The following is a 24,865-nucleotide window of genomic DNA, read 5'->3' as shown; positions in this document are numbered from 1 at the left end:
TCTGGAAATACTGTCAAGTGAGCTCTGCAGAAAAGTATATACTCAGGAAGTATATAATCATTATTCTTTGCAATAAGGAGCAGTACAATACTCCCATATCTGCTCATTACCCAGAGTAAGATTTTCAGAAGCACTACACATTGACACAGATGTTTTCACAAAGTATTTTTCATTACTTCCAATGTAAGTATTTATCATTACTTCCATGAACCTCAGACCAGTTACAATTATTTGTAAGTTATTCCAGCTTTCCACAATAATACATAGAAATATCCATGTTTGACTAGGTAACTTTCCAACAGATAAACACATTCCACACAAGCGAAAACATTGTGAGTCAGCCTGCTTTCCTCCCTTTAAATATGAGAACAAAACTAACACAGTGATCACATTTGATTTATACATGTTCTATATCTAGGTTATTCATACATCTGGTGGATATAGATATCTATGTTGTATTTGTAGACACTTAGGAATAGGAGAAGCACCATTACACTTATAAGCCCTCCTCTGAGCCAGAAACGGCTTAATACCAAAAAAGTGTTTTAAATCAAAGTGAATTCTTCCAATAAAAAAGGAACAACAAACAGAACCTCAGCAAGTCTCTCAGTGGGTGAGAACTGACAGTGTTGGTTTCTTAAGCTCCTTTTGGAGGTCATAGCTGGGCTATTTCTGGGCTCAGAGTTTAAATACTACATATTGTCCAGCCCTGCATGATGGATTATTTGATATATTGCTTTAGGAAGCAATTTTCCAGTGACTAGTTTATTTTTAAGAATGTCCATATAAATAGTCTGTGATAAACATTTAAAGTTATTTCCATTGAGGTACATATCAGAACTCCTATTAACACCAAAAGGTCTCTTTACTCTTCAGCTGCCACTCTAAAGTGATGCTGAGCATCTGAGGTGTGCTTCTGTCCTCCACAGAGAGACAGCAAACACATATTTCCCAATATTTGCATTATGCCTGTCTATATTTCTTAGAGTCTTTAATGGCTTGTTTTCAAAGCTGCACAGCAGATTCACTTTCCCACCCTATTGCCTCATCTTGCTATCAGTCCTGAGAGTGCATTCACTGGCAGAATAAACATGTTTGACTCTTTGTGCAAGGCCCAAAACATTCATCAGTGCAAATCCAGGTAAACCAACCCCTACTTATGACCAAAATATAAAAAAATAAGTAAACAAATAAAACTCCCTCAAATAACAGGACAATCTTTTCATTGATTCAGTTTTACAAAATCAACTTACACACTGGACAACTTTAAATAGCATTAAATAATAGATACTGATATTTAAGATATATTATCTACACATTTGAAGGAATGAGGTTAATTATGATCAAGGCAAAATAAAGAATGATTATCAGCTCTGATTTTATTACCCAGATTAAATGCCAGAGTCTTTACTTAATCATTTCCTGTGTGTTACCAAGAAGAGTATCTTCCAACTTTTTTAATGAGTCAGGTGAACCATAATGAGGAAATCAAGGATTTGAAATTTAAACTTTGATCTTAATTATATAGAAAAGAGATGGTAATCACTTTTTCAGGCAATTACCATGCAGCTCTCTAATATATAGTTACACTGTGTGTATTACATCAGAAGGAAACTGAGTGTGAAACATTATCAGTGGTTTAAGAGAACAAATGGAAGAAAGAAAAGTGTTTTAATCTATTTAACATTTTATGGGCTACTCATCACAATTCTAAAAAGAAAAAGAGTGCCAGCCAACATAACTGGTTTCTACATGAGATCTGTTAGACAGCCCAGCCATCCAGATGGACATAAATTTTACCACAGCAATACAATAACCTACTATTTGAGTACTGCAGCTTGCTTTGCAGCTGCTAATGGATGAATGTTCATGCAATCTTTATCCTGATGGTTACAGCAAAATCAGGTCCTGGTCCTTAAGCTGAGCTTAAGTATGTCTACATGGAACTGTACTCAGTTCACACACAGGTTTCACACCAGGAGGAGATTCCTTTGGTACAAGTTTCCTTCCAGGATTCAGCCTTAACACTCAGGCATCTGGGGGCCATGTGCTGGAAGTTCAAATTTACCTGCAGATATCCCTGCATGAGCACTGAAGCCTTTTCATAGTCATGCACCTTTGAAATAGCTACTATCTTTCAGTGATTTGAAAAAAAAAAACAACCCAAGTAACAGATCACATCAAACATCACCCCCATAATAAAATCACTCATCACCTTCCTCCCTTCCTCCCTCTTTTCTCTTTTTCCTCTTAAAAGTGCAGTGTTACTGAGATGGGAAAGCAAACACCTCTTCTCTGCTAATACTCCACTTTTCTGTTCTTGTATCTTCTGGATTTCTATTTCTAAGTGCATGTTCCCTGGATCAAGATGTTTCACATAATCTCCTTTCCAAAAAATGGACACACAATTAAACCAACATTCTTACCAAGGACATTGATAAACACTCATTTTCAAAGGTTTTTCTCTCAATAGCTGGAATATAATGATAATCATACCATGGCTGAGAATGGAGCAGGAAAGCAGGGGCAGCTGAACAGAGGAAAAGACAGCACTTGTTATCAGCCCCCAGTTCTCATCTAACACTGGTGGCAGTAGGAACAGGGTGTTTCTCCATCAGCCCCAACAGTACCACTCTGGGACTCAGGAAAGTCAAGTATCTGGGAAATGATACCATCTACACAACTCATCAATGTTCCCTATAAAAGCTACGTGTTCTCTTGGGACCTAAATACTTTTCTCTTTTTTTCTGAAAGTAGTACTTCTGATCATGAAATAAACTTTAGGATGTCAATTTGGAGCTGTGTAGGTCAAGAAATTACCCCCTACACACCCACAGATATCCAACAGTTCTTTCTCAGGAGCTAGACAGAATTTATTAGGCTCAAATAATCATCCCACAAGGGAAACTCTCATAACTTCAGTGACAGTTTGCAGTTTTATATTTCATTTGGGGACCTCTTTAATAGAAAAAGGAATTGCTGGCAACCATAGCTTTAAGTCTGTAAAAAGCTGCTGAAGAAATACAGCTTAATGTAACTTCTTTTTCTTCTAGAGAAAAGGAGGACACAAAACATGCTACAGTGCATGAGCCAGGACAGATTTAAACTTTTCAGTTTCATACTTTCACTAGCGTATAGGGTTTTCTAAAAATAACCCCTGCTAAAGCTAATGATGAGAATTCAGTATTGCAAAGAATCTGACCTAAAAGAAACAAAGTCTCCATACAGTAAATGTAGATACAACTATTTATATTTATAAATTGACGACTTGCCTTGTTATCTCACATGCCTATCATAAAAAAACCCAAACCAATTATAAAACATAACCATACATCATGACTTGGCCACATTATTTGCTCACTGGGTAGCAACAACTTTGGTAAATTTAAATTCAGAGCCTGACTTGACACTCACGTCTTTCAACTCTTGGTATCGAAAAACAATTCAAAATAATATTTTTTACCTTTTTTTTTTTTTCTCTTTTTCTGTGATTTCCTGGCCTTGGACTTGTCAGGTTTCTGATCTTTCCCTTCTGTCTTCTCTAGGTTCTACATGAGTTTATAACCCCATAGTTTCCCACAGCTGTGTATGGCAGATTATGCATTTTTCTGGGATACTTGAAAAGGGAAGCGTTGCACTGCTTACACCTTCGTGTTTCCCTGCTCTCAGAAACAGGAATAAGCACAAGTCCCTGCAGTGCTGCTGGGGTCAACTCACAGAGTCAGTTTGCCTTTGGCACTCATATAAGAGCTGCTTAAAATATAATCATGCCTCCAAGATCATGCTGCAAAGATGAAATAAAATCCATGTGTCCTGTTTCTCCACAAGGGAAGACAAATCTGTTCATGAGCCAATTAAAGGAGAGAGCTTCCACAACTGCAGATAATTACAACTGAAAATTCTGAGTTCTAAAACACAAACTGGGCTTAGAAATAAGCAGGTTTGTGCCTTTCTGTCCTGTTATCTGATCTGAGCAGGGAAATTTGGGATCATTCAGCAGCTCAGGTCTGTAAACACTTCACATCCAACAATGAGGATTTGTGCTGTCACTGAGGGGAGATCTGCTCCAGGTGACACAGCTCAGTAACGTGGCATTTTCATCAACTTAGCAGCACACATCTACATTTTACTGAAATTCACATCAATTTTTTCCAGCTGGGACTGGAAGGAGCTCTGTAGGTCCAGGAAAGCTCTCTCCACCCATGCTGAGTTCAGGTGGAGACAGGAGTGATGCCCTGAGCTGGCCACACTTTCCCAGGTAGGCTCCAGGCACTCTCATGACTCTGTTCTTTTCCTCTGCTACACATGTGCAGATAAAACTTAAAGGCTGACTCTCCCAGCAAGAACACACACTCCATCTCCTTTTAAAGGAACAGCATGGGTTTCCAGGGAATACCATTCTCCTCCCATGCAGCTTTTCTACAAAAATCCACAGACTCTGGATGATGACTATCATGCCTTCAACCACCGAAGATCAAAAGTAACTTTTATTTCATTCTGGAATTCCTAAAAGCAGTTTTATGCATCTCAACTGAGCCCCTTCTGGAAGGTCTACTCATTTCTCTCAGGGATAAAAAGGAGCACATGCTCTGAGGGAGATGCTCTGTGGGCAGGATCAGTAAGAGTCCAGGAATCACTGCAGGACTACTCAAAGCTACACCATCAGAAACGCCAGTGCCTCCCAAACATGAAAGTACAGCAAAGCACAGTCAGGTTTGACTAGCACAAAAAACCCCAGGCATCTCTACCAGACAGCACCTGTCACAAAATCTTCCCAAGATCAAGCCTTTTGATTTCTCAACTCAAACCCATGAGATTTTTTTTCTACAAAAGGTAAAAACCCAAGAAACAAAAAAAACCACCATCTTAATTTCAGATCTAAATATTTTCTACAAAACACTTTTTTATTATTTTGAGTGATTCCAAGCAGATACTTACATTATTAATAGAAGGGCATACTGGTTTCGATCCGTGAAATCTTTTGGCAGTGACAACTGTAAAGGGAATTCTTTTAAGAAAAGAGCAAAACATTAAAGGCTGGTAGTTACACAGATGAAAAACAGCAACATTGAAACAAAACTTTTGGCTTGCTAAAGTAGCATTTTGCCAGATTTACCGTAATCCTCAATGTGAAGCATTTTGATTTCAGTCTTGTAATTCTTTTTCTTAAGAGCAACTTCTTTCAACACAGGGTTATTTTCCAAAATATAAAACTCTAGAAAGCAGGAAGAAAAAGCATGTTGAAAGGTATGGAAAATCATCACACCCAAGATACACCAAGATTCAAAAAAAAATTAAAAAAAGGACAAATGTGCAATGATCTTGCAAATTAATCTTGAAATCAATCTTGTAAATTAATTCCTTTTGTAAATACTTTTTTTATAATGCAGCTACTTTTCAATTCAAAAAGATGCACATCCAGTTCATTTTTCTGGCTTTGGAGAGCTTTGTTTTCATTATGCAGAACCAAAGAAATTCCTGATGAACAACATGAACATCAGCATCTCTGACAAATCCTAAGAGCAGCTGCAACAGCACAAGGCTGCTCTTCTGGGCAACATCCAAAGCCTCATGCAGGCATCTTCTTCCCCAATATTACCTATTCCAATGCAATATTTAGCCAGCACAGCTAAACGTGGTCACTGCATGCCCTTATTTGTCTTCTGCACTCCAGCCAAGAACAATACTATCAGCTTGGTTTAAAGCTGCAGACTAATTTGATGCAACCCTTTTACACATGAAAGAATGGCTAATTTGTTGTGGTTTTTTGTTTCTGGTTTTTTTTTTTTTTTTTTTTAACTCAAATTACCGATCTTGCTTCCAAAATTTAGATTTTTTTAAATTAAATAATAAACTCTTCACTTAGGGCCAAAACAGATAATCTGAGGAGAATGCTTGTTCTGGGCAGTCAACCAAAATGGTATAATTATAGTCTGAGGATAGAATAATTGAAATAATCCTTAATCATTCCTTTATGAATTGAAGAGGATAATCTCATCTTGCACTGAAGCACTAATGGTAAATTATCTCTCTTATTATTTGGTTTTTTGTTGTTACAACAAACAACATCCCTCTATCCTGACTTGCTTTATTTTACTCTAAGGTGCTGCACATAAATCTCAATTTCAGTAATTCACACTCCATAGTACTTTAGATGCAGGTAATAAAGAGCAAAAGCCTGCCTACACAGAAATGAGGAGCACCACAGAAGTCTAAAACACATTTATTTGAGCAATAGCTCCCCTTTACTGAGCTGGATAAAACTCCCTGCCCTGGGTGTGCTGTGGAACTGGGCTTTGCAAACAAAAACAATGGCATTAAAAAAAAAAAGGAAAAACCAAAAAAACCCCAAAAACTAAAGCGCAGATATTAATTAACACTTCTCAGCATGGCACTGTTAATTAGGATGGTACTTCAACATGCAAGATTAACTCCACTGAACAGTGACTGGCCCAGGACAAAGGGGATGCACACAGGTACAGTTCAGGATTCCTGGATTCTGGGAAAAATCCTGAGGATAATCCAGTTAATGAAATGAGGATATGTAAGAGTTGGTTTAGTGTTTTTGAGTGAAAAGCTGTCCCCCATTCCTATAACCCACACCTCCATGCTAGTGGAGTCACAGTGGAGCTGCAGGTGACAGAGTTGTTACCTCTGCTTCACCACCAGGAAAATTCAACTGCTGAAGGACAGTCTTCCACTAAAAAGCACCTCAGCAGCCAAGAAACAGTAAATATTGGCATCAATATGCAAGAAAATAATGAGTAAAACTTGACAAATAGAGGTATAGGATACCTTCCTAAAAAGACTTTATTATTGGATTTGTCTTCATTGAAAATGTCAGTGGAGTTGTTCTGGTTTGAGAAATAGAAGAGAAGGACTAAACACCATATGTAGGTCAGCTTTTATGATCGATCATCCTAGGATTGCCCCTGACGTCAACATAATTGGATTGCAACTTTAAAAACATCTCTAAAAACACAGCAGCCTGATCTACATAGGAAGTGAAAGGGATGAAGACCAACCTGCCATCTAAGTTACTTAAGTGTAAACAGAAGATGAGTCACATGCATTTAGTCCAAATGCAGACATCTAAAAATCTGAAAAAGTTTTAGCATTCACTGCTTTCCTTACCATTTGCTGATGTGGATGTTGCTTAAAAGGTAATTAGTAGCACTTTATATGAATTAGTTTTCACGTACTTGCATGACATTTTCATGTGCTTTGTCTCCCTTCTCCCACACTCCCCAATGAAATTAGTGATGATAAGAAAACTTATTTCATAAGGTATACTCACTTTCAGTATTACTTGTCCTGTGCACACTTACAACTGGAACACCTGGTCCTGTTTAGAGGAGAGGAGAAAAACAGAGGAAGGGTGAGGTAGCTCAGTGACAAAGACTGGGAGCACCAGTTACCACAAAAGACAGGATCCTGGAAGCTCCATACACACAATTCCCTTCAAGCACAGCAGGAACTCCACTGGTACCTCTTGGAAATGACACTGGCTGGGCTACAATTCCAACAAAGTTTGAAACAGACACTGCGTTCTGCCTGCTCAGCAGCCCAGACCCTGCATCCAGAAAGAGCATTCTTTTTTTTTCTTTAACAATCTCCACGTTTTAGTTTTAAGTCATGACTAAAAAAATTATGGATGCACTAACCGGAACTGTTTAAAATATAGCAGTTGGACAAGTCGACTGGGAAATGAATTAATGATAATATGCACTTATTTTCTCTATGTAAAAGCTATAGATGTGTTGAAAAAATATATTTCACATTATTATCTTTTTAAGAAGTTCCCTTGGTAAGCCAACTCTGCAAAACCAACAGCATCACAGTTAAATCTAGGTGTCCTATTTCACATACTTTATTTTCACTGCACCACTAAGAAACTAAAAACAAGGAATAATTCTTCATGCCAACAGCTATAAGGTGGCATGGGAAACTCGCATGATCAAGCATTCAGCATACTCAGAAGTGTCTCAGTCTGTTGTCCCTGCTCTGAATATCCCCACCAGCGTAAACCTGCAAAAGAAAATCTTGTGTCCCCATCCCCAACATGGAATTTACACATCAGAAGCTCTGTTACTTCAATGCTTAAATTACCAGCATTCAGTCACTATTGGGTGATGAAGAACAACAGAGAAAAGCTGAAGTCCCTGAGGACCCCATGGCAGATGAAGGCATGGACCCTTTCAAATTAGGAGTTACAACTCACTTTTTGAGAAAAAAAACCAAAAACAATTCCCTTTGAGAGTGAAGAGACAGAGCTTAATTTATGTGTTTTGAGAGGTTGTCTCTCTCAATTAATTATGGCATGAGCCTAGGGAAATGCAAATACCTGAAATAAATAGCATGATGACATTCACAGCCTTCACTGAAGATTTTTATCAGTTTCATTCTCTCCCTCAAGGGGGACGATTGACAAAAATCTTACAGGTAGATGGTTGACAAATCACAGCTTTCTACCTTAGCTCTCTAAGAAAATAATTTCATAAGATGTCTCTTTTGCTTTGGTTTGTTTTATTTCCAGTTCTTTTTTCTTCTGAATTTGTCATTTTGCTTCCAATTCTTATTTAAGAAAGATCATTTCTGAGCAGGGAAGCACCAGCATTTTCCAACCTATCTCTATTTGTCATACTAAAAGATGGAAGGATGACGACATTTTGAAAAAAGGGAGATTGCAGTGGATTAAAACGTTGATCAGAGGGGAAAAAAAGGACAAATTTGTGTCACAGGCATTGTGTTACAGTGCATCAGAACAAAGCACAACACTTGGATTTCCCATTGAACTCCTATCAGAACCTCAAACCCACAGCTTATTTCCTGCTATATAAAAGGGGAGAAACAATCACTCCCTTTCTAAACTGTCTTATTTGAGTGGACAGAAAAACATTTTGCTAGTGTTTGTGAAGTGCCAAAGGAAAAATCCCCAAGAAAATGAGTGCAAAGGATGTGTTTGCCAAAACTGAGAGGCTCAGGATTCAGTCCTCCATCTACCAGGCAAGAAATAACTCCTCACTCAGGAGAGTCTCTGGAGATGGATACAGCAGGTAAAATGAGAGAGATCTCCTGGCTGAGGGAAACTAAGAAGGAAAAACAATCCTAATAAAGGTGCTTGTGGGTGAACAGGAGGTTGAAGAATTGCAACTCATACAGATAGAACCAGTCCAGAGTACCCCAAGGGTATTTCTGGGCAAATTGCTTTTGTCACAATTGGGTGAAGGCTTTTTGCTGTGGGAAAATGAGTGTGAATGCACACAGCAGACATGCCATTTATCTCCTCAAAGCAGTTTGCTCAAACTCTCACAAGCAGAAGTTTTGATGCCAGTTCTGTGGTGACATTGCCACCAGTGTTGACACTGCCAAATGTCCAACCCAGCCCAGGGCCTGGCACTCTACAGGGGCCACATTCTGCTGTACCTGCCAGGCTCTGAGGAAACACAGCAGAAGACCCTGAAAAACTCCCAGCCAGCATTAACTCTACATTAATGTTAGAGGCAGGAAAAATTAACGACAGTGGTTTAGCAACCCTGCCCAACATCTACTGCAACCCAGTGGAGTGTAGGTTTAATCCAGGAAGGATGATCTACAGCCTTCCCAGCTCAACCAGAGAACTGCCAAAGTCACTGAAAGTCGTGAGCTTGTGAGTAATCACATGCACAACCTCCTACTGGCATCCACATTTTTATACCAAAGAAGCACATTAAAAATTACAGATTGAATATATTTTGCTAAAATAGTAACAAGATGCTTTTGGACCCCAGCACATTGCTGATTCAGGGCAAAAATCTTTTCTCAATTTATCAACCCTCTCTCCTGCAAGAATCTGAGATATATCCCATAGGGACTATGTCAAGTACAAGGGAAAACTCTGCTTAAAGGATGAGGAGCTCATTACTCAGAGAAGGACCTCAAGATTAACTCCATCATTTCTGCTGCAGATTTAACCACTTATAAATCACACAGTTTGTACATTCTTCTTCTCATCAGCTGTACTGTAGGTGCATTTCCACAAAAAAACAACCCAAAACAACAAAACCAAAAACAAATCCCTTATTTTAGCCAATATATATTCATAGTTTCCTTGTTTGGATGCATTCAATGCTCAAGTCAGCAGGTATTTTATTTTTGTGTGGGGAAAAAAATAGTAGAGTTGTAAAAGAAAGAGAGAAAAAGCATGAATGTAAAATGAGCTATTTATATGTATTTCAGATGAATTGTCATCTGCTCTTTGCACTCTGATCCTAGCTATTAAAAAAATGCTGGGGGATAGTGTCTGTAAAATTTTTCAAGTTTCAAGGACAACAGGTCTAACTATGTACTTTATTATGTATTGGCTCATGCTTTTCTGAACCTTTTTTATCACACATATATCAGTGTTTATTTCCTGTGTGTAGGTTATAACTTTCTCTGTGTGGGATGGTTTAATTTTTTTGTTTATACAGAAATTCTGAAGCCAGCTGGTGCCATGTAGTGCTACTGGAATGCAGCTAACAGTAAAACACTGTGAGTTATTTATTACAATTGCACTGATATAGAGGATCTGTCTCTGGGGATTAAACCACAGCTGTTTTTTGGTAGATACACCCATACACATAATTATGGGGATGTACAGATACACAGCACATACATGTGTACAAACACTGCTAGAGAACACAGACTCTCATTTTTTAACTAGGTATAGTCACACAAGACCAATCCCAATATATAAAATAATAAACTGTTACAAGCCACAGTACCATCACCAAAATCCTGAATTTTTTGGTGAAGGATTTCTATTTAGGGTCAATGTAAGTTGATGTCCTTTACTTGGACAGAGGGGTCAGGATTGGAGCAGTGTTCTGACATCACTCATAATTTAGCAGAACATCTTTAATTTAATAATGTCACAGAACATCTTAACTTGCAGTCTTAGAATGAGCTCTGTACAGAACTTTGAATAATCCACTGCTGACCTCAATGTTAGAGTCCAGCCTAATGCCCTTCCCAAGGAATACATTAATTCAGAAGCCAGCAGCATTGCACCCTGTGCATTTGCTCACCTTTACAGTGCAGGAGAAAATGCCTGTTCATGGGGCTGAACTTGGCACTGAAGTAGGTGCACTGCTCCTTCTGGAAGTCACACGAGAGACACTGACGGTTCAGTGACCCCACTGTTGATACACTGGGGGAAGGAAATGATCAGAAACATTTTATATTGGAATAAAATACAACAAAGTAACCTTGGCTATGTAGACAGGATACAAAAGCTGCCCAAAGCACCACTGGCACTGCAATAACTCACAGCATTAGTAGGAAATCATAAAAACTCCACTAGCCTCAGGTTTAAGCACTGAAAATAAGGTGATTTTCCCCCACACTTTAAATAACATGATTAAACCCTATAAATATTTTTATTTAGTAAAACACAGTCATGTTAAATGCTTGTATTTAGGTTTAAATTTTAGATGATTATAAAGGACTAGTGAAGATCTATGGTAAGAACATTTTTTGTTAGAAACTTTTCTATTTTTTAGAAAATGGCAATTTTAATTTTGAAAAGCTGTGGCAGTTTCTTTGTTACAGCTCAAGCATACTAATTTTTACACAATGTAAATGATTACCCAAGCACCATAGCACTTCTGGCTTGGGATGAAGAAGCTGAAAAAACAGCCCCATGTAGCTCTTACCTGTGCAGCTGTCTTCCTCTTGGGGACTCTTCAGTGCTTAAGAAATAACTGTGTCCAAAAGAGAAAAAAGTTAAAACTCAGTTTGGTAAAATGTCTGATTCGGGTAGTGTTTAGAGAAGTGAGAGACACCATAAGTAACATTTTTAAAAATTAAAAATTCACAAGGAAATTCTCTACAGATATATTTTCAAAACCCATAGAAATACTTGTAAAAAAAAAGGTTTTCCTCCAGTACCAGTGGAAAAGATGGGGCTTCTTGCAGCCTCAATAAAGTTCTTGTTGAAATATCATTTATTTTAAAGCAAATGAGAACTAAATATGCTTGTGTATTTTTTGCCATGGACAGATAGAAGTGAAAATTAAACGACATCCACTGAAGTCAGGTGAAACCTTCAGACATTTTGAGTTAGTTCTAAACTCCTCCCCAAAAGCACCAAATATGCATTTTATCCACTCTCTCACTAAGATGAGCTGTGGAAAGAGTTCTCTGTGGGTAAGAATCAGAAGCTCTGATAATCTCTACAAATAATCTGAATTTATGAAGTTGGATCAGATCCCCAAAACTCTGAAACCTCATGCAGTAAAGGTGTGATGTTTTACCAAGTACTAAAACTTTATTATGACTTCTTATCTGGATTCCAGGAAAGAAATTACCAAAATGTTATTACTGCTGCACTGTGTGTTGATTCCTTCTATTCTGAAAAATACAGAGTCAAGTGATATTACAGTGTGATTCTCTCCCTCTGCATAAAAAGCATTTAGGAAAAGAATGGCAGATGAATTGTCTTAAAACTGCACCTTATGTACTCAGGTGTGTCACAGTTATGGTAATACTCCAAAATGAAAGAAATATTACTGTTTAATTTTGAGTTTAATGGATTCAACTTTAATAACTTGAATATTTTTATTAAAAAAGGGAACAGTGCTTACATGTTTTGAGTATTTTCATCATATGCCAGGATTTTGATAACTTCCCAGTTCCCTGAAGTCAGGTGTCTCACACTGATTTGTTCACTTTTAGCCTGTTGAGAGACGGAAAACATTAACTTTCACCTTGCTACATTCTTCTTTGCCTGGCAGGATTGCCTGCACATGTCATTACTGATGACAGCTTTTTAAACTTTAATATGCAACATAACATCTTTAAACCACAAACCTAATAAACTTTTTGACAGACCTGAACTTCACTTATCCTTTCCCTCCTGTCTATAAGCCTTTTAAAGTCATTAAAATAATCTTTGTTTTCAGCACAATTTTTCTTTCAGCTGCCCCCATGTCAATAAGTAATAGAAGTCAGGAAGCAATGCAGGTAAAAACAACCCTTTGGCTGGAAGTTGCAGCAGACTCTTCATCAGACACAAGTTAAAATAAAAAGAACCTAAGTGAGAAGCTTATCTGAGTGCAAAAGGTAAAATCATGGCTCAGGCTATTGAAGATTAAAACTGAAAACCTCACAGCTTGGACATACTTTTTGTGGATTTTTCTATTATTAGGGTTATTATGCTTGGCATGGATATACATATTCTTAGTTTTCAAATTCAAGACAAAATTTATAAAGAACATAGATATCTCAGAGGTGATACTCAGGGGTTACAAGGCCTACAAAAAGTCATAAAAGCAAAAAGGTTGGCCTTTTTTTAATCCATGTATTTCTGACCTGTGCCCTGAGCTTCACATCAACAGCAGCAATAACTACAAAGAAGCAAATGCTCAAAGATACCCTATGTGACACACTGGGAGCTGGCAAAGCAGAACCAAGCCCCTTGGAACTGATTTGTTTCCTAACAGATCCACAAGGAAAAAATGACATAGCAAGTCTATGACAAGTCTGGCAAATATCAAATGAAATCAGGAGATTGTGCTAGGTGCTGTACATGTGTTTATGATGAGGGCTCCCTGTTCAGGAAGATTCTGATATTCAATGGTGTCTCCAGGAATGATTAAAATACATATTAGTGATTTATTGTAAGTGACTATTTCTTCTTTAGAGAGAGAGAAGCTGCAACTACTGAAATAGATATTTAAGTATTAAGATCACAGAATCTAACAAGAAAGAGCAATAAAAAGCGTAGCCAAGCGTTAATAAACATGGTTATTTTTCAAGGTTACAGCCATAATACATAATTTATGAAGCTTGAAAAAAGTTATCCCCTTGATCCATTAAAGTTTCTTTATAATTCTTATTTTGTGGTTGGAAAAAAAGAGATTTTCTAGAGTTGCAAAGCTCCATGAAAGAAATGTCTAGATACATTAGACATGATTCAATACCATTTTGAGATTAGTTTCTTTTAAATATTTCATAAGTTACTAAAAGCATTTGAAAACAATAAACCACACATCCAGCCCTCTCCATTCATACAGTAAATAATCTGTGACAGACAGTAACCTTTCAGACAGTAACTCCTCCCTGAATAAAGATTTAATTAGATGTCTCTGCTAACGTGCTTTGTGTCATTGGCACATGCTTTTCTGAAGTGCAGTCAAAGAAATGCAGCCTGAAAAACAACAGAATTTGTTGTAAGATTGAGAAATCAGCCTCAGTGATTAAATCAAAGCAAGCCACTAAAATTTCCTTCTTTATTCCTGCAAGTCCACATTGGTTGTTTTAACTTTCCTGCACATGAAAGCTGATTTCTGTCACTGGGCTGATATCCCCACTGAGGGGCACCAGAGCAGGAATGAGAACCCCAGTGCCAAATTCCAGAGTTACCCTTTTGCACCCCAGAAATGCTGTGAACATCTGGGCACTGGTGATCTGCTGACTGCTTTAAATTCTGCAGGGCACCTGCTGTGCTGCTGTGGCTCTCACAAGGTGTGACAAACATCTAATGTGACAAAGGGCTTTATGTGCAACGCTTAATATACTTTTTATGCCTCTATGTTTGCTTTAGAAATAATGGACAATCAGATTAATGCAGTGTGTAAAACACATCATATAAACATATTTCCTGCCCTTTACTGCTCTGTATCAGCCCCATTACCACGCAGAATGTTGCTTACTGATGAATAATGGCTGATATCACATGGGATATCACATTTCCTTTTTCTCAGGAGCAGCTACATGCTTAAAGCCAAATATGTCATTGGTGATGCCATTCAGATTTGTTTATTCATGTTGATGGCAGGCAAAATAGAAATATTTTCTACTTTTGGAGCTGTGCAGTACTCAGGGCTTTAATTCTGCCTAAAAGGAACAGAATACTAAATTCTGAAACATAAGCTTGACTTTAAACATAATTCTGCTGGAATTAAAGGTGTTTAAAAGTAGGCATGTATTATCTTACTGAATAGGAGTGGGATTGATCTTTGCTTAAATATTTTCCTGAATTAGAATCAAGTTTCCTGGACTTTTCAGTAGCAAGAAATGTCAGAGCCTACAAGGTTAAGGCAAACTTGACAGTATCTGCAACATCCTTGGGAATGTTGCAAGTGAACTTTCAGATCCAGATCATTATTATTTCATGTATTTTAAAGGTACTTATTCACACTGTGGAAGATACCAAAATAAGGCTTGACTGATGTGCTGGTTTTGCATTGGAGCCACCCACAGAAATGATTTTTTTCTGTGAGGAGCTGCTGAGAGCTTCCTCTGTGCCTAGCAAAACCAGTTGCTGGCTAGCTTTGAGAATAAGCATGCTAATAAGCCAATTAAAAACTAGCTTCACCTCTGTGAGATTCACAATTTAAAACAAACAAGCACTGGGAATTCTCTCATTTCCTTCCAGCCTGGAAACACGTAACAAGGCTGGCCCAGCTTTCTTTCAGTTACTGTTAATAATGTTTTGAGCCTGCTTTGCCTTCCTCCTAATCGTATCTCACAGCAGGAAATGAGGAAGTATATTCCAGTGGGTGCACTGGCCAGACCCACCACAACTGACTAAAGGGTTTTGCTCAGGTGTGAATTTTTATATGTATTTATATCAATAAATACACCTTTACCAGTCTGTCATCTGAGTTACTGTTTTCTTTAGGAAACAGAATTTGACATGGCTGTGATCCCTTTTATCTTCACTGACTCTTTCCTGATATATTTACTCTAGTGAATGAGTATCTTTGTTCTTGTTTCTTCAGGTTAAACTGTCATTAGAGTTCTTTTGTTCTTGTTCTGTCTGCAGTGCACTGTGAACATATTTCAGACTTAATAATGTTCATACCAGAACACTGTCATAAAGGCAGATAACAAGAGCTGCCTGGCACAAGTCTGCTATTTTGATGTTTGGGTACCTTGGTAATCCCTCCTAGGGCATATGGCTCTGCTAAAGCACCTGGATTAATGCTCTGATGATTTAAATAGATGCCTTGGAGGGTTCCGTTCCAGGGCATAATTTCCTTTATTAGTTCATCACAACTTCATACTGGTGACCTTCAAAGTCACACTGCAAATTTATCTTCTTTCAGATTCTTCTTTGGAAAAAGTAATGACCCTGGGAAATGGAAGCCACTGAAAAATATTGCAAAGGGTAATAAAAGATCTCTAACTTTCAAAAAAGTTTTAAGTTTGGGTATTCCCTCCCTTTACTGTTCTGTAAGAGAAGATTCTGAATAGACATTTAAAATTATTTGTTATTGAAAAATATGCATGTATAGTGTATTTGGAGAAGGTAAAATTAGTTTTTATTCTGGAAGAAGTTATAAATACATTCCACTGTGCTGAGAGACAAGCTGGACAGGACAAATGACCATGACAGAAGTGTTCTGATTAAACTGAATTTCAGTTAAAAAGGCCCAGATAAGCAGTAGGATATCATAAACAGCCTGACCAGAGCCTTACCTGCACAATGAACATGGCTATGTGGTGGAACTCACCACGGCCACCCTGCTTCACTGGCACGGTCATGAAGAACTTACTGCCATCCTTGGAGAAAACAGGCTCCTCATTCTGTAAGTGTAACATTGTGTTAGTCAGGCACACCTCTCATTACATTTCTAAACAAAAGATCAGCTTCAATTTTTTTGTCTACTTGGTTTTGCTGTGCTCAGAAGTCAGTTGGAGAAGACATTCTTAGGTTTTAAGTATATTCTGTTAAGTTTAACAAAAACGTGGTGGCTAAAGCTGAATATGATTCAGGCAATGTGCAATTCTGTCCTAAAGGGTGTTTAGAATATTACAGCCCTTGCAGAACTCTCCCTCACAATAACCTCAGGTAATTACCTCTGGTAATCTCATTCCTAATACAGGGAGACTTTCCAGGACAGTGTCCTTTACAGACATACAAATAATGGCAGAGATAACTCCTACTGCTGAGGAGGAGAAGAAAAGTTTCAATGGTTTGGACTCACTGAGTACATGCTTAACACCCACTGATTTTGATAAAGTTGTATGGAAAAAATAATGACATTGAATTGATATTCTGAATCAGGGTTTTACCACAAACTGTAGCCTGATGTGATACCATCTCTCCATGTCTAGCTTTGCACAGAAGTATTACAGGAAATGGCTTGCTATAAAAGCATAGGGGCTTTTTTTGTTAAAATGATTTCTCATTTGCACATTGCAAAATGAAGCCTGAAATGTAGTTTAAATGGAATGTGTTTTATCCAGTTATTGGACAGTTCTGAAGCTATGAAAGTGGAATAATTGGCTGACATATTAGTTAAACATATTGTTCTGGGTATGAATTTAGAAATACTTTACTTTCTCATTCCAATTATAGCCCATATGACCTCTAATCTTTGAACTCCTGCTTTAATTTGGTGAGATCATTTTTAAATCAGAAACAAATCACAGTAAGTAGGACATGCCTGGAATGAGATTCATCTGGTCTGTCTTCCAGCACCCCAGACTTGGGTAGTTAATCAGCTGTTCATCTAAATGCTTACTGAACTGAATCCAGACAGACCAGAAACTGAAGGGAATATTGCCTCCAAAACCCTCAGAGGTGTCTCAGGATTTTATTAGCTTATAAAATAACACACAGTTAAATAAAAATGACAATGAAGCAATTATGCATTATGCACCCAGAAATAGCATTTCTACTGTACCTGTTTAGGGAGCCACAGATCTGACTGCATTTCATATTTCTAAAAGAGAAAAAAATAGGAAAAAATTGGTTTTATGGAATAGATAGTGATAAAAATATTTCCCATATTCAGCAAAAGGTCTCTAGCTATTTAATGGGGTTTTTTTTCTACAATGTTACAATCTCCTCATCTCTTTGCTGGCACTTGCATTGAAACAAATGATAATTTAATTACAAAGTCAGCTGCTTTATTCAAATTTTTGGTAGAACATCACAGGGGAACTAAGAATCCCATTTCAGTCCTTTCTGATTAGCTATCAAGAAGCTTTTCGTAGGCAGCTCTATTTGTTTTTTACCTCCAGGCATCATCTGACAACCGGATATTTTAAGTCCTTCATCAACATTGGGCAAACAGCCAGAATCAAGCTCAAATTGTGAGACCTTTTCAAATCACAATCCTGTGCCTTAATGGCTCGTAGTGTGGCATTAGTGATGAGCAAAAAAAATAAAAAACAAATTATTGAGTTTTATTGCTCATATTCATGTTTCACATGATGTCATTTGAAAACAAAAAACCAAACCAACAAAACAACCAAATATCATACACACATTGTTGAAAAAAAAAATATAATACACATTAACTGTTGCAAATTGTGATAGTCACAGGGAAGTAATGAAAATTTAGTAGCTATAGAAGAATCTGTACATATACGGCCTCAAAAATGAAAATTTGTAGCTATTGCAGCAGCTGGTTTTATACATTCCTTTTTGAAACTGAGGACGTGTGCAACATCCTAGAGAGAAAAAAAAGGTTTACAGCTGAAATCAAATGGTGTGATACAATGTTAAATTCTCACATTTAGCCTTTCCACATCCATTGATGATTTCAAGAGCATCACCTTATCCCAGAGGGCACAGTGCAGGGACCCTCCAGGAGGAGCCAGGCCTGGGCTGTGCTCACAACAGTGAGAGTGCATCACTATCCTTCCTCAGCCCCCTAAAAATGTCCTTTGCTGCACTGTAAGCATTCTGGAGTGGGACTTCTCAGTCTGTCTCTCTTCCATTATGTCCTGGATTACAGCTCCCTGGGTACCCCCTTCCCACAAATCCAATTGACCTTGGAGCACATAAAGGTTTCCCTCTCAGAAGCAGCTGCAGTGGTTCAGGACAACTTTCTTAATAAAAAGACAAAAGGCTCACAGGAACCAAATCTCCATGGTCACAATCTTAATCCATACTTTGGGGATTCATTCATAGTTTCTGAGTGAGGAAAAACACCCTGTAGTAGTCAGCAGAAGAAGAAGATGAGCTTGGAAATAATCTCTGACACTTCAATATGACTGACTTCAGCAGCAGACACTGATGGGAGCCTTTTGACTCAGAGGCCAGCATTAATCACTCATAACCATTTAAACTGCCAAATTATACCCTCTGCTTTGGAGCATCTGTTGGTACTGATAGCAGCATGTACAGAAAATATTTATACTTTTAGCTGGTTCTGGGAAGAGATTGTGACTCAGAATGGGAAAGCAGCCAAATGCATTCAAGATGCAAGATTGACTGAGAAAATGGGGAGATGTAATGCGGGAGTGTCAGAAGTCAAAGTCTGGGTCCAGGGGTGGAATGTGTCTGGATTCAAAGAGAAAATGTATTTCAGTTTGGCTTACATTCAAAAATGAAATATCCTTGCTGCCTTTCAAACTTGTTTTCTAAAGTTATTTAATTCTGTGATCAAATTTGAAGGAGTTATAAGAATTTTACACATTTTCCTTAAGTGTATGGAAGCTGTGAGAGATAGAAAGATCTAAAACTCAGCAGGAGGATAGAGGAGAAAGCAGTCAGCTGAAAATATCTGTCAGAGGACAAGCTTGTCACTGCTCTAGCTATATCCCAAGTACATGATGTTCAGCAACTGCAGCTTCCAATGAAGCTAATGAATGAACAAAGCTTAGTAATTCTGAAAATGTCACTCAAAGTTGCTAACTGCATGAACTCATTTCACCACATTTGGAATTTTCTCCCATCCATTTCCTCCCCGTTGACTAATTATATTCAGCTTGCAACTACTGCATCTGCAAACTGATTTCCAAATATCTTTTTCTGAATATGATAACAAAATGCAGAAGAAACCTTGGAAAGAGACCTTGGGGAAAAAAAAAACCAACACAAAACCAAAACTCTTACCCTGGTACAAGCTCCAGTTGTGGTTTCACAAACTGTAAGGATGGAGATATTCTGAGCTCTGTTTAACCATCTCACCACAGCCTTGGTGTTGCTTATCCATTTCACCATGGTGATATAATATTCCCTAAGCAAAACATTTGAGAACACAATGTTCAGATCATTGGTATTTCAGATTAGACTTCAGGAGAAAAAACCCCATATATACAGTTCATTTTAATGCTGAATTTGTACTGCCTGACTAAAGGATGGAGAAAATAACCCCAAATGTCCAGCATCTGTGTTCCTACAAGTGGGATGGCTCAGTCCTTCAGTGTGATGTTCCCCTGGGAAATTTTTGCATATATACACAAACTTTACCAACTGTGAGACATATGCTTGCAAATACACATGAACTGTGTACTTTCCAGACAGCTTAGAAACAAGCACTGAATTCCAACAGAAGCCAGTATTTTCCTACAACAAATAACTTCAGATGACATGCATTTTTGCAAAATAATCCAGTCTTACTGCCAAAGAAAAAAAGAAGATCTATAATATTAGAGTTCAGCTAGAGCCCACTTTATAAAATTATAAAGTAATAAGTATTTTGTAACAGGACTTCTGGATAAAAGGGAGGTCCCTCTCACTATCAATGTGTTCCTGTTTCTGTTTTAACAAACAGCTCATAATATCAGCCAAATTGTCTGTCCCCAACACCCCTGGCTGAGCACATGAGGCTTCCATTGGGCTGGTGCTATGGAGGACCTGTTGCACTCTATCATTCCTGCCCAGCTATTTCCTTCCTTTCTCTCCCACTGGCAGCTCTCACAGTGCAGCTGAGTTATGTGCTGGAGTGGAGTCAGCTTGTCTGGAAAAAACTCAGACCCCCTTTAAAACAAGGGGCTTAGCTTGAATATAATTAGGCTTTTAATCTATTACTGATAGGGATCTCATTACTCTTTGACAACAGGCTTTTAATTATACATTCAAAAGGCTCCTTGCTAGCTCAGAGCTGCTGAGCAGCACCAGCAGCAAAGCTGCACACAGCAGAGGCAGGAGACAGGAGAGCGCTGCAGCTTCACCCAGCCTGGTGCTGTGTTTGCAGAACACACCTGAGCAACCCAGCATGCAGATTCCTCTGGCTTTCATACCTGACTTCTAGTAAAACAGGTATTTTCACATCTGGGATACCAGAATGATAAACAGAAATGGGGACTTCAAGTCTGCTCTGAGTCTAATACTTACCTTTTGGTGGGGTTTTTTTTGCTTTAACAGATGTTTAATCTTACTGAGCGGCAAAAAATTTAAGCACAAGTAAAACAAGAGCTACCATGACACCAGGTGACACAAGCAGGAGAGCAATGCGTTTGTGTCCCCAAGCTTCTCAGGCTTTATTGTACACACCTCCAGCTTCCTCACAGCCCCGCTTGCAAGAGGAAAAACTAATTGCATTCTGGACAAAGGACTGGAGTAAAATATTAAAGATGTTTTTCACTGAAGAAAACATAACTGTACACATGAAATGGAAGCACCAAGGGGGAAACAGTAATTTCATGAAATACAACCATGTGTTTGAAGGAAGACTGTCAGTCTTTTTCTGACATTAACAGTGCATAGCAGGTGGTAAATTTTTCTACAGAATGTAACTTTCAGGAGTAAAATTTACAAGTGTTATCCCTATCTTTATATCAGAATAGCCTGAACAGGAATAGGGAAATATTACCAAGTACCTTTATAGGATCCCTAAAAGAAGGAAATTAATTTTTCATTGAATTAATTCATTGAATTTTTCATTGAATTTATTCAATCTTACATCAAGTTCCCAGATGGCCTAAAAATCAGGGAAACAGTTTTATGTCTTCAAAGGTCCTACACCAGATACAATTTGGGAAAAGTTAAGGATCTGAATGTTACTTTTTTGGTTAACTAACAGAACCTCTTTCCCCTTCCCTTTCCCTCTCCCTTCCCATTTCTTTGGTTTCTCTGTGCAGGAGTGAATCTCTCCATAACAGCAGATGGGTATGACCTGTATAACTACTTCTAAAAATAGTTTAATAAATAACCAATAACTATTTCTAAAAATGTTTCTGTCCTTAAAGCTATATGTGATAATGAACCATTCAATTTAATTCTGAAATACTCTGATGATCTATTTACTAATAGCTCCATAATGAAAGGGTTAGAAACACACTGAAATAAAATGAATTCTAAAGGCAGCTGCTACTTTTACTAAAAAAAGCTAATACTTTAGAAAAAAACAAACAAACAAACAAACCAACAACTCCCAATCATTGCTAACTTCAAAGATTTTCACTCTAGAAAAGCCCATTTAAAGCACATTTTTCCTATCTCTATATATTGATATATGGATATATATGGGTTGATGACCAGTGTGAAGACTGTTACTGAAATCCTGAGTCAAATTCATAATTTACAGTAAAAACAGATAACAAATATACAATCTTTCTAAGTTTTACTGCATGAAAATTATACCTTAATAGTTAAATGAAGAAGAAACTAACTTTTTTCCCCAGATTTAAATAGATTTACTCAGTCTTCTCATGCACTAGCAAGCCAGAATTTTCATCAAATGAACAACAACAATATCTTTATCAAGAACGAGCAAAGACGCTCCAGAGATTTGGCTTCAGTTTCAAGAAGACAAAGGAAATTTTAAGATACTAACATTAATATTTGAGTCCACTATTACTTTCCATCTGCTGAGGAGGCAGAATGAATCTGAAAATCCTGAAGTGAAACCATAACATCTGAACAACATTTTCAAGATTATCTTTATCTTGGGGATCTTTTCTTACACATTGCTTTTTTGCTTTACTTTGCTCCTTCTGACACTTAAAGTTCAACTTTAATGTCATCAAGGTAAGTGAAGATGCTGATCTTGATGGCAAGAAATCTCTTTCAGATTTACAGCACTGTTTAAATTAATGAAGGGTTAGCAAGCAGCAGCAGATTTTATTATGTTTTTCAGTAGTGGGCCATCAATAGACAGAAAATAATTCAAAATGTTCAACTCATTCAAAATAATTTCTCTTACTAACACAATCAGTAAGCATTTCAGTTGACACTAATAACTGCAAGGCATAATTCACTATTAAATTATTCCTGCAATAAATTAGAGTACTTCAATTTATGTAAAAGAGAGCTACACCAGCCTAAGACTGTTTGTATCAGTTGTGAATAAGTGGCCACTGATAACATCCTGATTGTTTTGGGAACAATTACCATAAAACATTTCACCATGAAATTATATACCTTGACTTAAAGCTGTCAGGTGGCATCAGTTCCAGGGTATGTGCTGGTCCATACAGATTAACTACAAACAGCTTTACTGTGGGGTTTGTTTGACCTGCCTTTGGAAAAAGAAAAAAGAAAAAAGGAGTTTTAGAGGCACTGAATCAGTGACAGCTAAGCAGACTCAGTTGTTAAAATAATTCAGTATCTTTATAATAACGAAAAGTTATTAAAGCTCAAGTATCTTAAATCTGAAAAATTAATCTCATAGCCATATGAATCACACAGATAAAGATATGAAGTACTGAGTGATTCTTTCCCCACTCTATACTCATGGAACATCTCCCTGTGCAGAGCAAGTGACCAGTACTACAAGAGGCTTTGCCCACTTCAGTGCAGTCGGCTACCAAAACACAGCCAGTTCCTAAATCTGCTGGTAAATGCAGCCTCCAGCTAAGTCCTTTTCAGATTCTACTGTTCCTTCTGAAAAGCTGCACTACCTCAGTCTTGGATAGCATTCTTCCTCTCCCACCTCTCTTTTTCTTTACCATTTTCCCTCAGTCTTCACAGTCTTCCTTCCCTTGGTTGCTGAGCTGAAAATCTCAATTTCTGGCCTGTACCAGGAGCCAGCTGCTTTGGCAGGCCAGCTCCCAGGGAAACAAAATTATTCTTGTGGCTAAAGGGGAATAACATGGCAGTTTGATAGATACCCACTGGGAAGAGTCTGATAAATCCTGAGGATCTACAGGGAGGTGGGAATCATCCTTCTCCTGTAACATGGCTTGTTGCTAAGGGATGTTCCTGAGATGAAGAGAAAGCAATGGAAATAGGAAGAGAGGCTCTGGAGGGCTGCAAGGAGGTGCTACTGGTCCCACATCCCTGTCCTATGCTATCCCCAAGTTTCAGTTTCATGTCACAGGAATTACACTATCCAACACCCTTGGGATACAAAGCATGAAGTGTGCTCCTCAGTGGGGCTGAGCCCTGTTTAATACTGGAAGGTAAAGGTAAAAATCACTGATTCTACAGATTTACTATGGTATATTACAAAGCTGTATACTTGGCTCTTCACAGGCTGAAGTACACCCACAATTTCCTGTTAGAAATTGGGCTTATCTCAAAATGAGGTCCAAATGCTGTGTCCACTCATTTCTGAGTGGTATGGAGGACAAGAAAGTGGCATTTGTGTATTTTTAACACTGCTTGGAAAAAAATAAAAACTTTTTTTTTTAAAGAATATATTCTGTGTGTATGACATGTACACAGACACAGATAAGCAAGTTCCAGTGCTCACAAAAAACATGTGTGATTCAGTTTATTTTTTAATCTTAGTTATAATTTTCTCTGATGGTTGCACTCTATAATAAAAGCCAAATCTTTTTTGTAATCTCTGTTGCTACACCACCAGCTTCATTACCAATTAATGATGTTTAACGAGGAACTAAATTTGTATTAAATGGAGACATTAAATAAAGATAATGTTTCTTCATTAATGAGATTACTGAAGTAGTATTGTGTATCACTTTTATGCTGAATTGCTAATGAAATAATATTACTCCTTGCTCATTTACAAAGCTGGCTTAAAAATATTCCTTATTTTATTCTTTGCTCTGTCACTCAAGGCAATTACTGTTGTTTCATTATTTCAGAGTATTATTTCATACCACAAATATATTCTATTTATATAATGTATGTTATTGTTTCATAGTACCTTGTACAGTCTAACTGTTCAGCCATCAAGAATAAAGGTTCCTCACCAAAAACCAGTAGCAGGAATAGCAAGGTAACAGAATATTTTCTAAAGCTCTCAATAAA

The 24,865-nt window shown here is 37.6% G+C and overlaps 1 protein-coding gene across 3 annotated transcripts in view; it reads right to left on the bottom strand.

Moving 5' to 3' along the window:
* Positions 1–24,865, bottom strand: part of DPP10 (dipeptidyl peptidase like 10) — a 433,982-nt gene that overhangs the window by 12,675 nt on the left and 396,442 nt on the right. For all 3 annotated transcript variants that reach the window (XM_064717808.1, XM_064717810.1, XM_064717807.1), the window contains exons 10-19: positions 23,072–23,169; positions 19,820–19,943; positions 17,658–17,696; positions 16,447–16,554; positions 12,606–12,697; positions 11,676–11,723; positions 11,049–11,170; positions 7,298–7,345; positions 5,117–5,215; positions 4,939–5,008 (exon numbers count right to left, since the gene is read on the bottom strand). In XM_064717808.1, coding sequence (XP_064573878.1) covers positions 4,939–5,008; positions 5,117–5,215; positions 7,298–7,345; positions 11,049–11,170; positions 11,676–11,723; positions 12,606–12,697; positions 16,447–16,554; positions 17,658–17,696; positions 19,820–19,943; positions 23,072–23,169 — 848 coding nt within the window. The remainder of the gene's footprint in view (positions 1–4,938; positions 5,009–5,116; positions 5,216–7,297; positions 7,346–11,048; positions 11,171–11,675; positions 11,724–12,605; positions 12,698–16,446; positions 16,555–17,657; positions 17,697–19,819; positions 19,944–23,071; positions 23,170–24,865) is intronic.

The sequence above is a fragment of the Zonotrichia leucophrys genome, chromosome 7 (assembly GCF_028769735.1).
Source record: "Zonotrichia leucophrys gambelii isolate GWCS_2022_RI chromosome 7, RI_Zleu_2.0, whole genome shotgun sequence".
Lineage (NCBI taxonomy): Eukaryota > Metazoa > Chordata > Aves > Passeriformes > Passerellidae > Zonotrichia > Zonotrichia leucophrys.
Note: the sequence above shows the minus strand (reverse complement) of the source record. Positions and strands in the feature narration are given on the sequence as shown.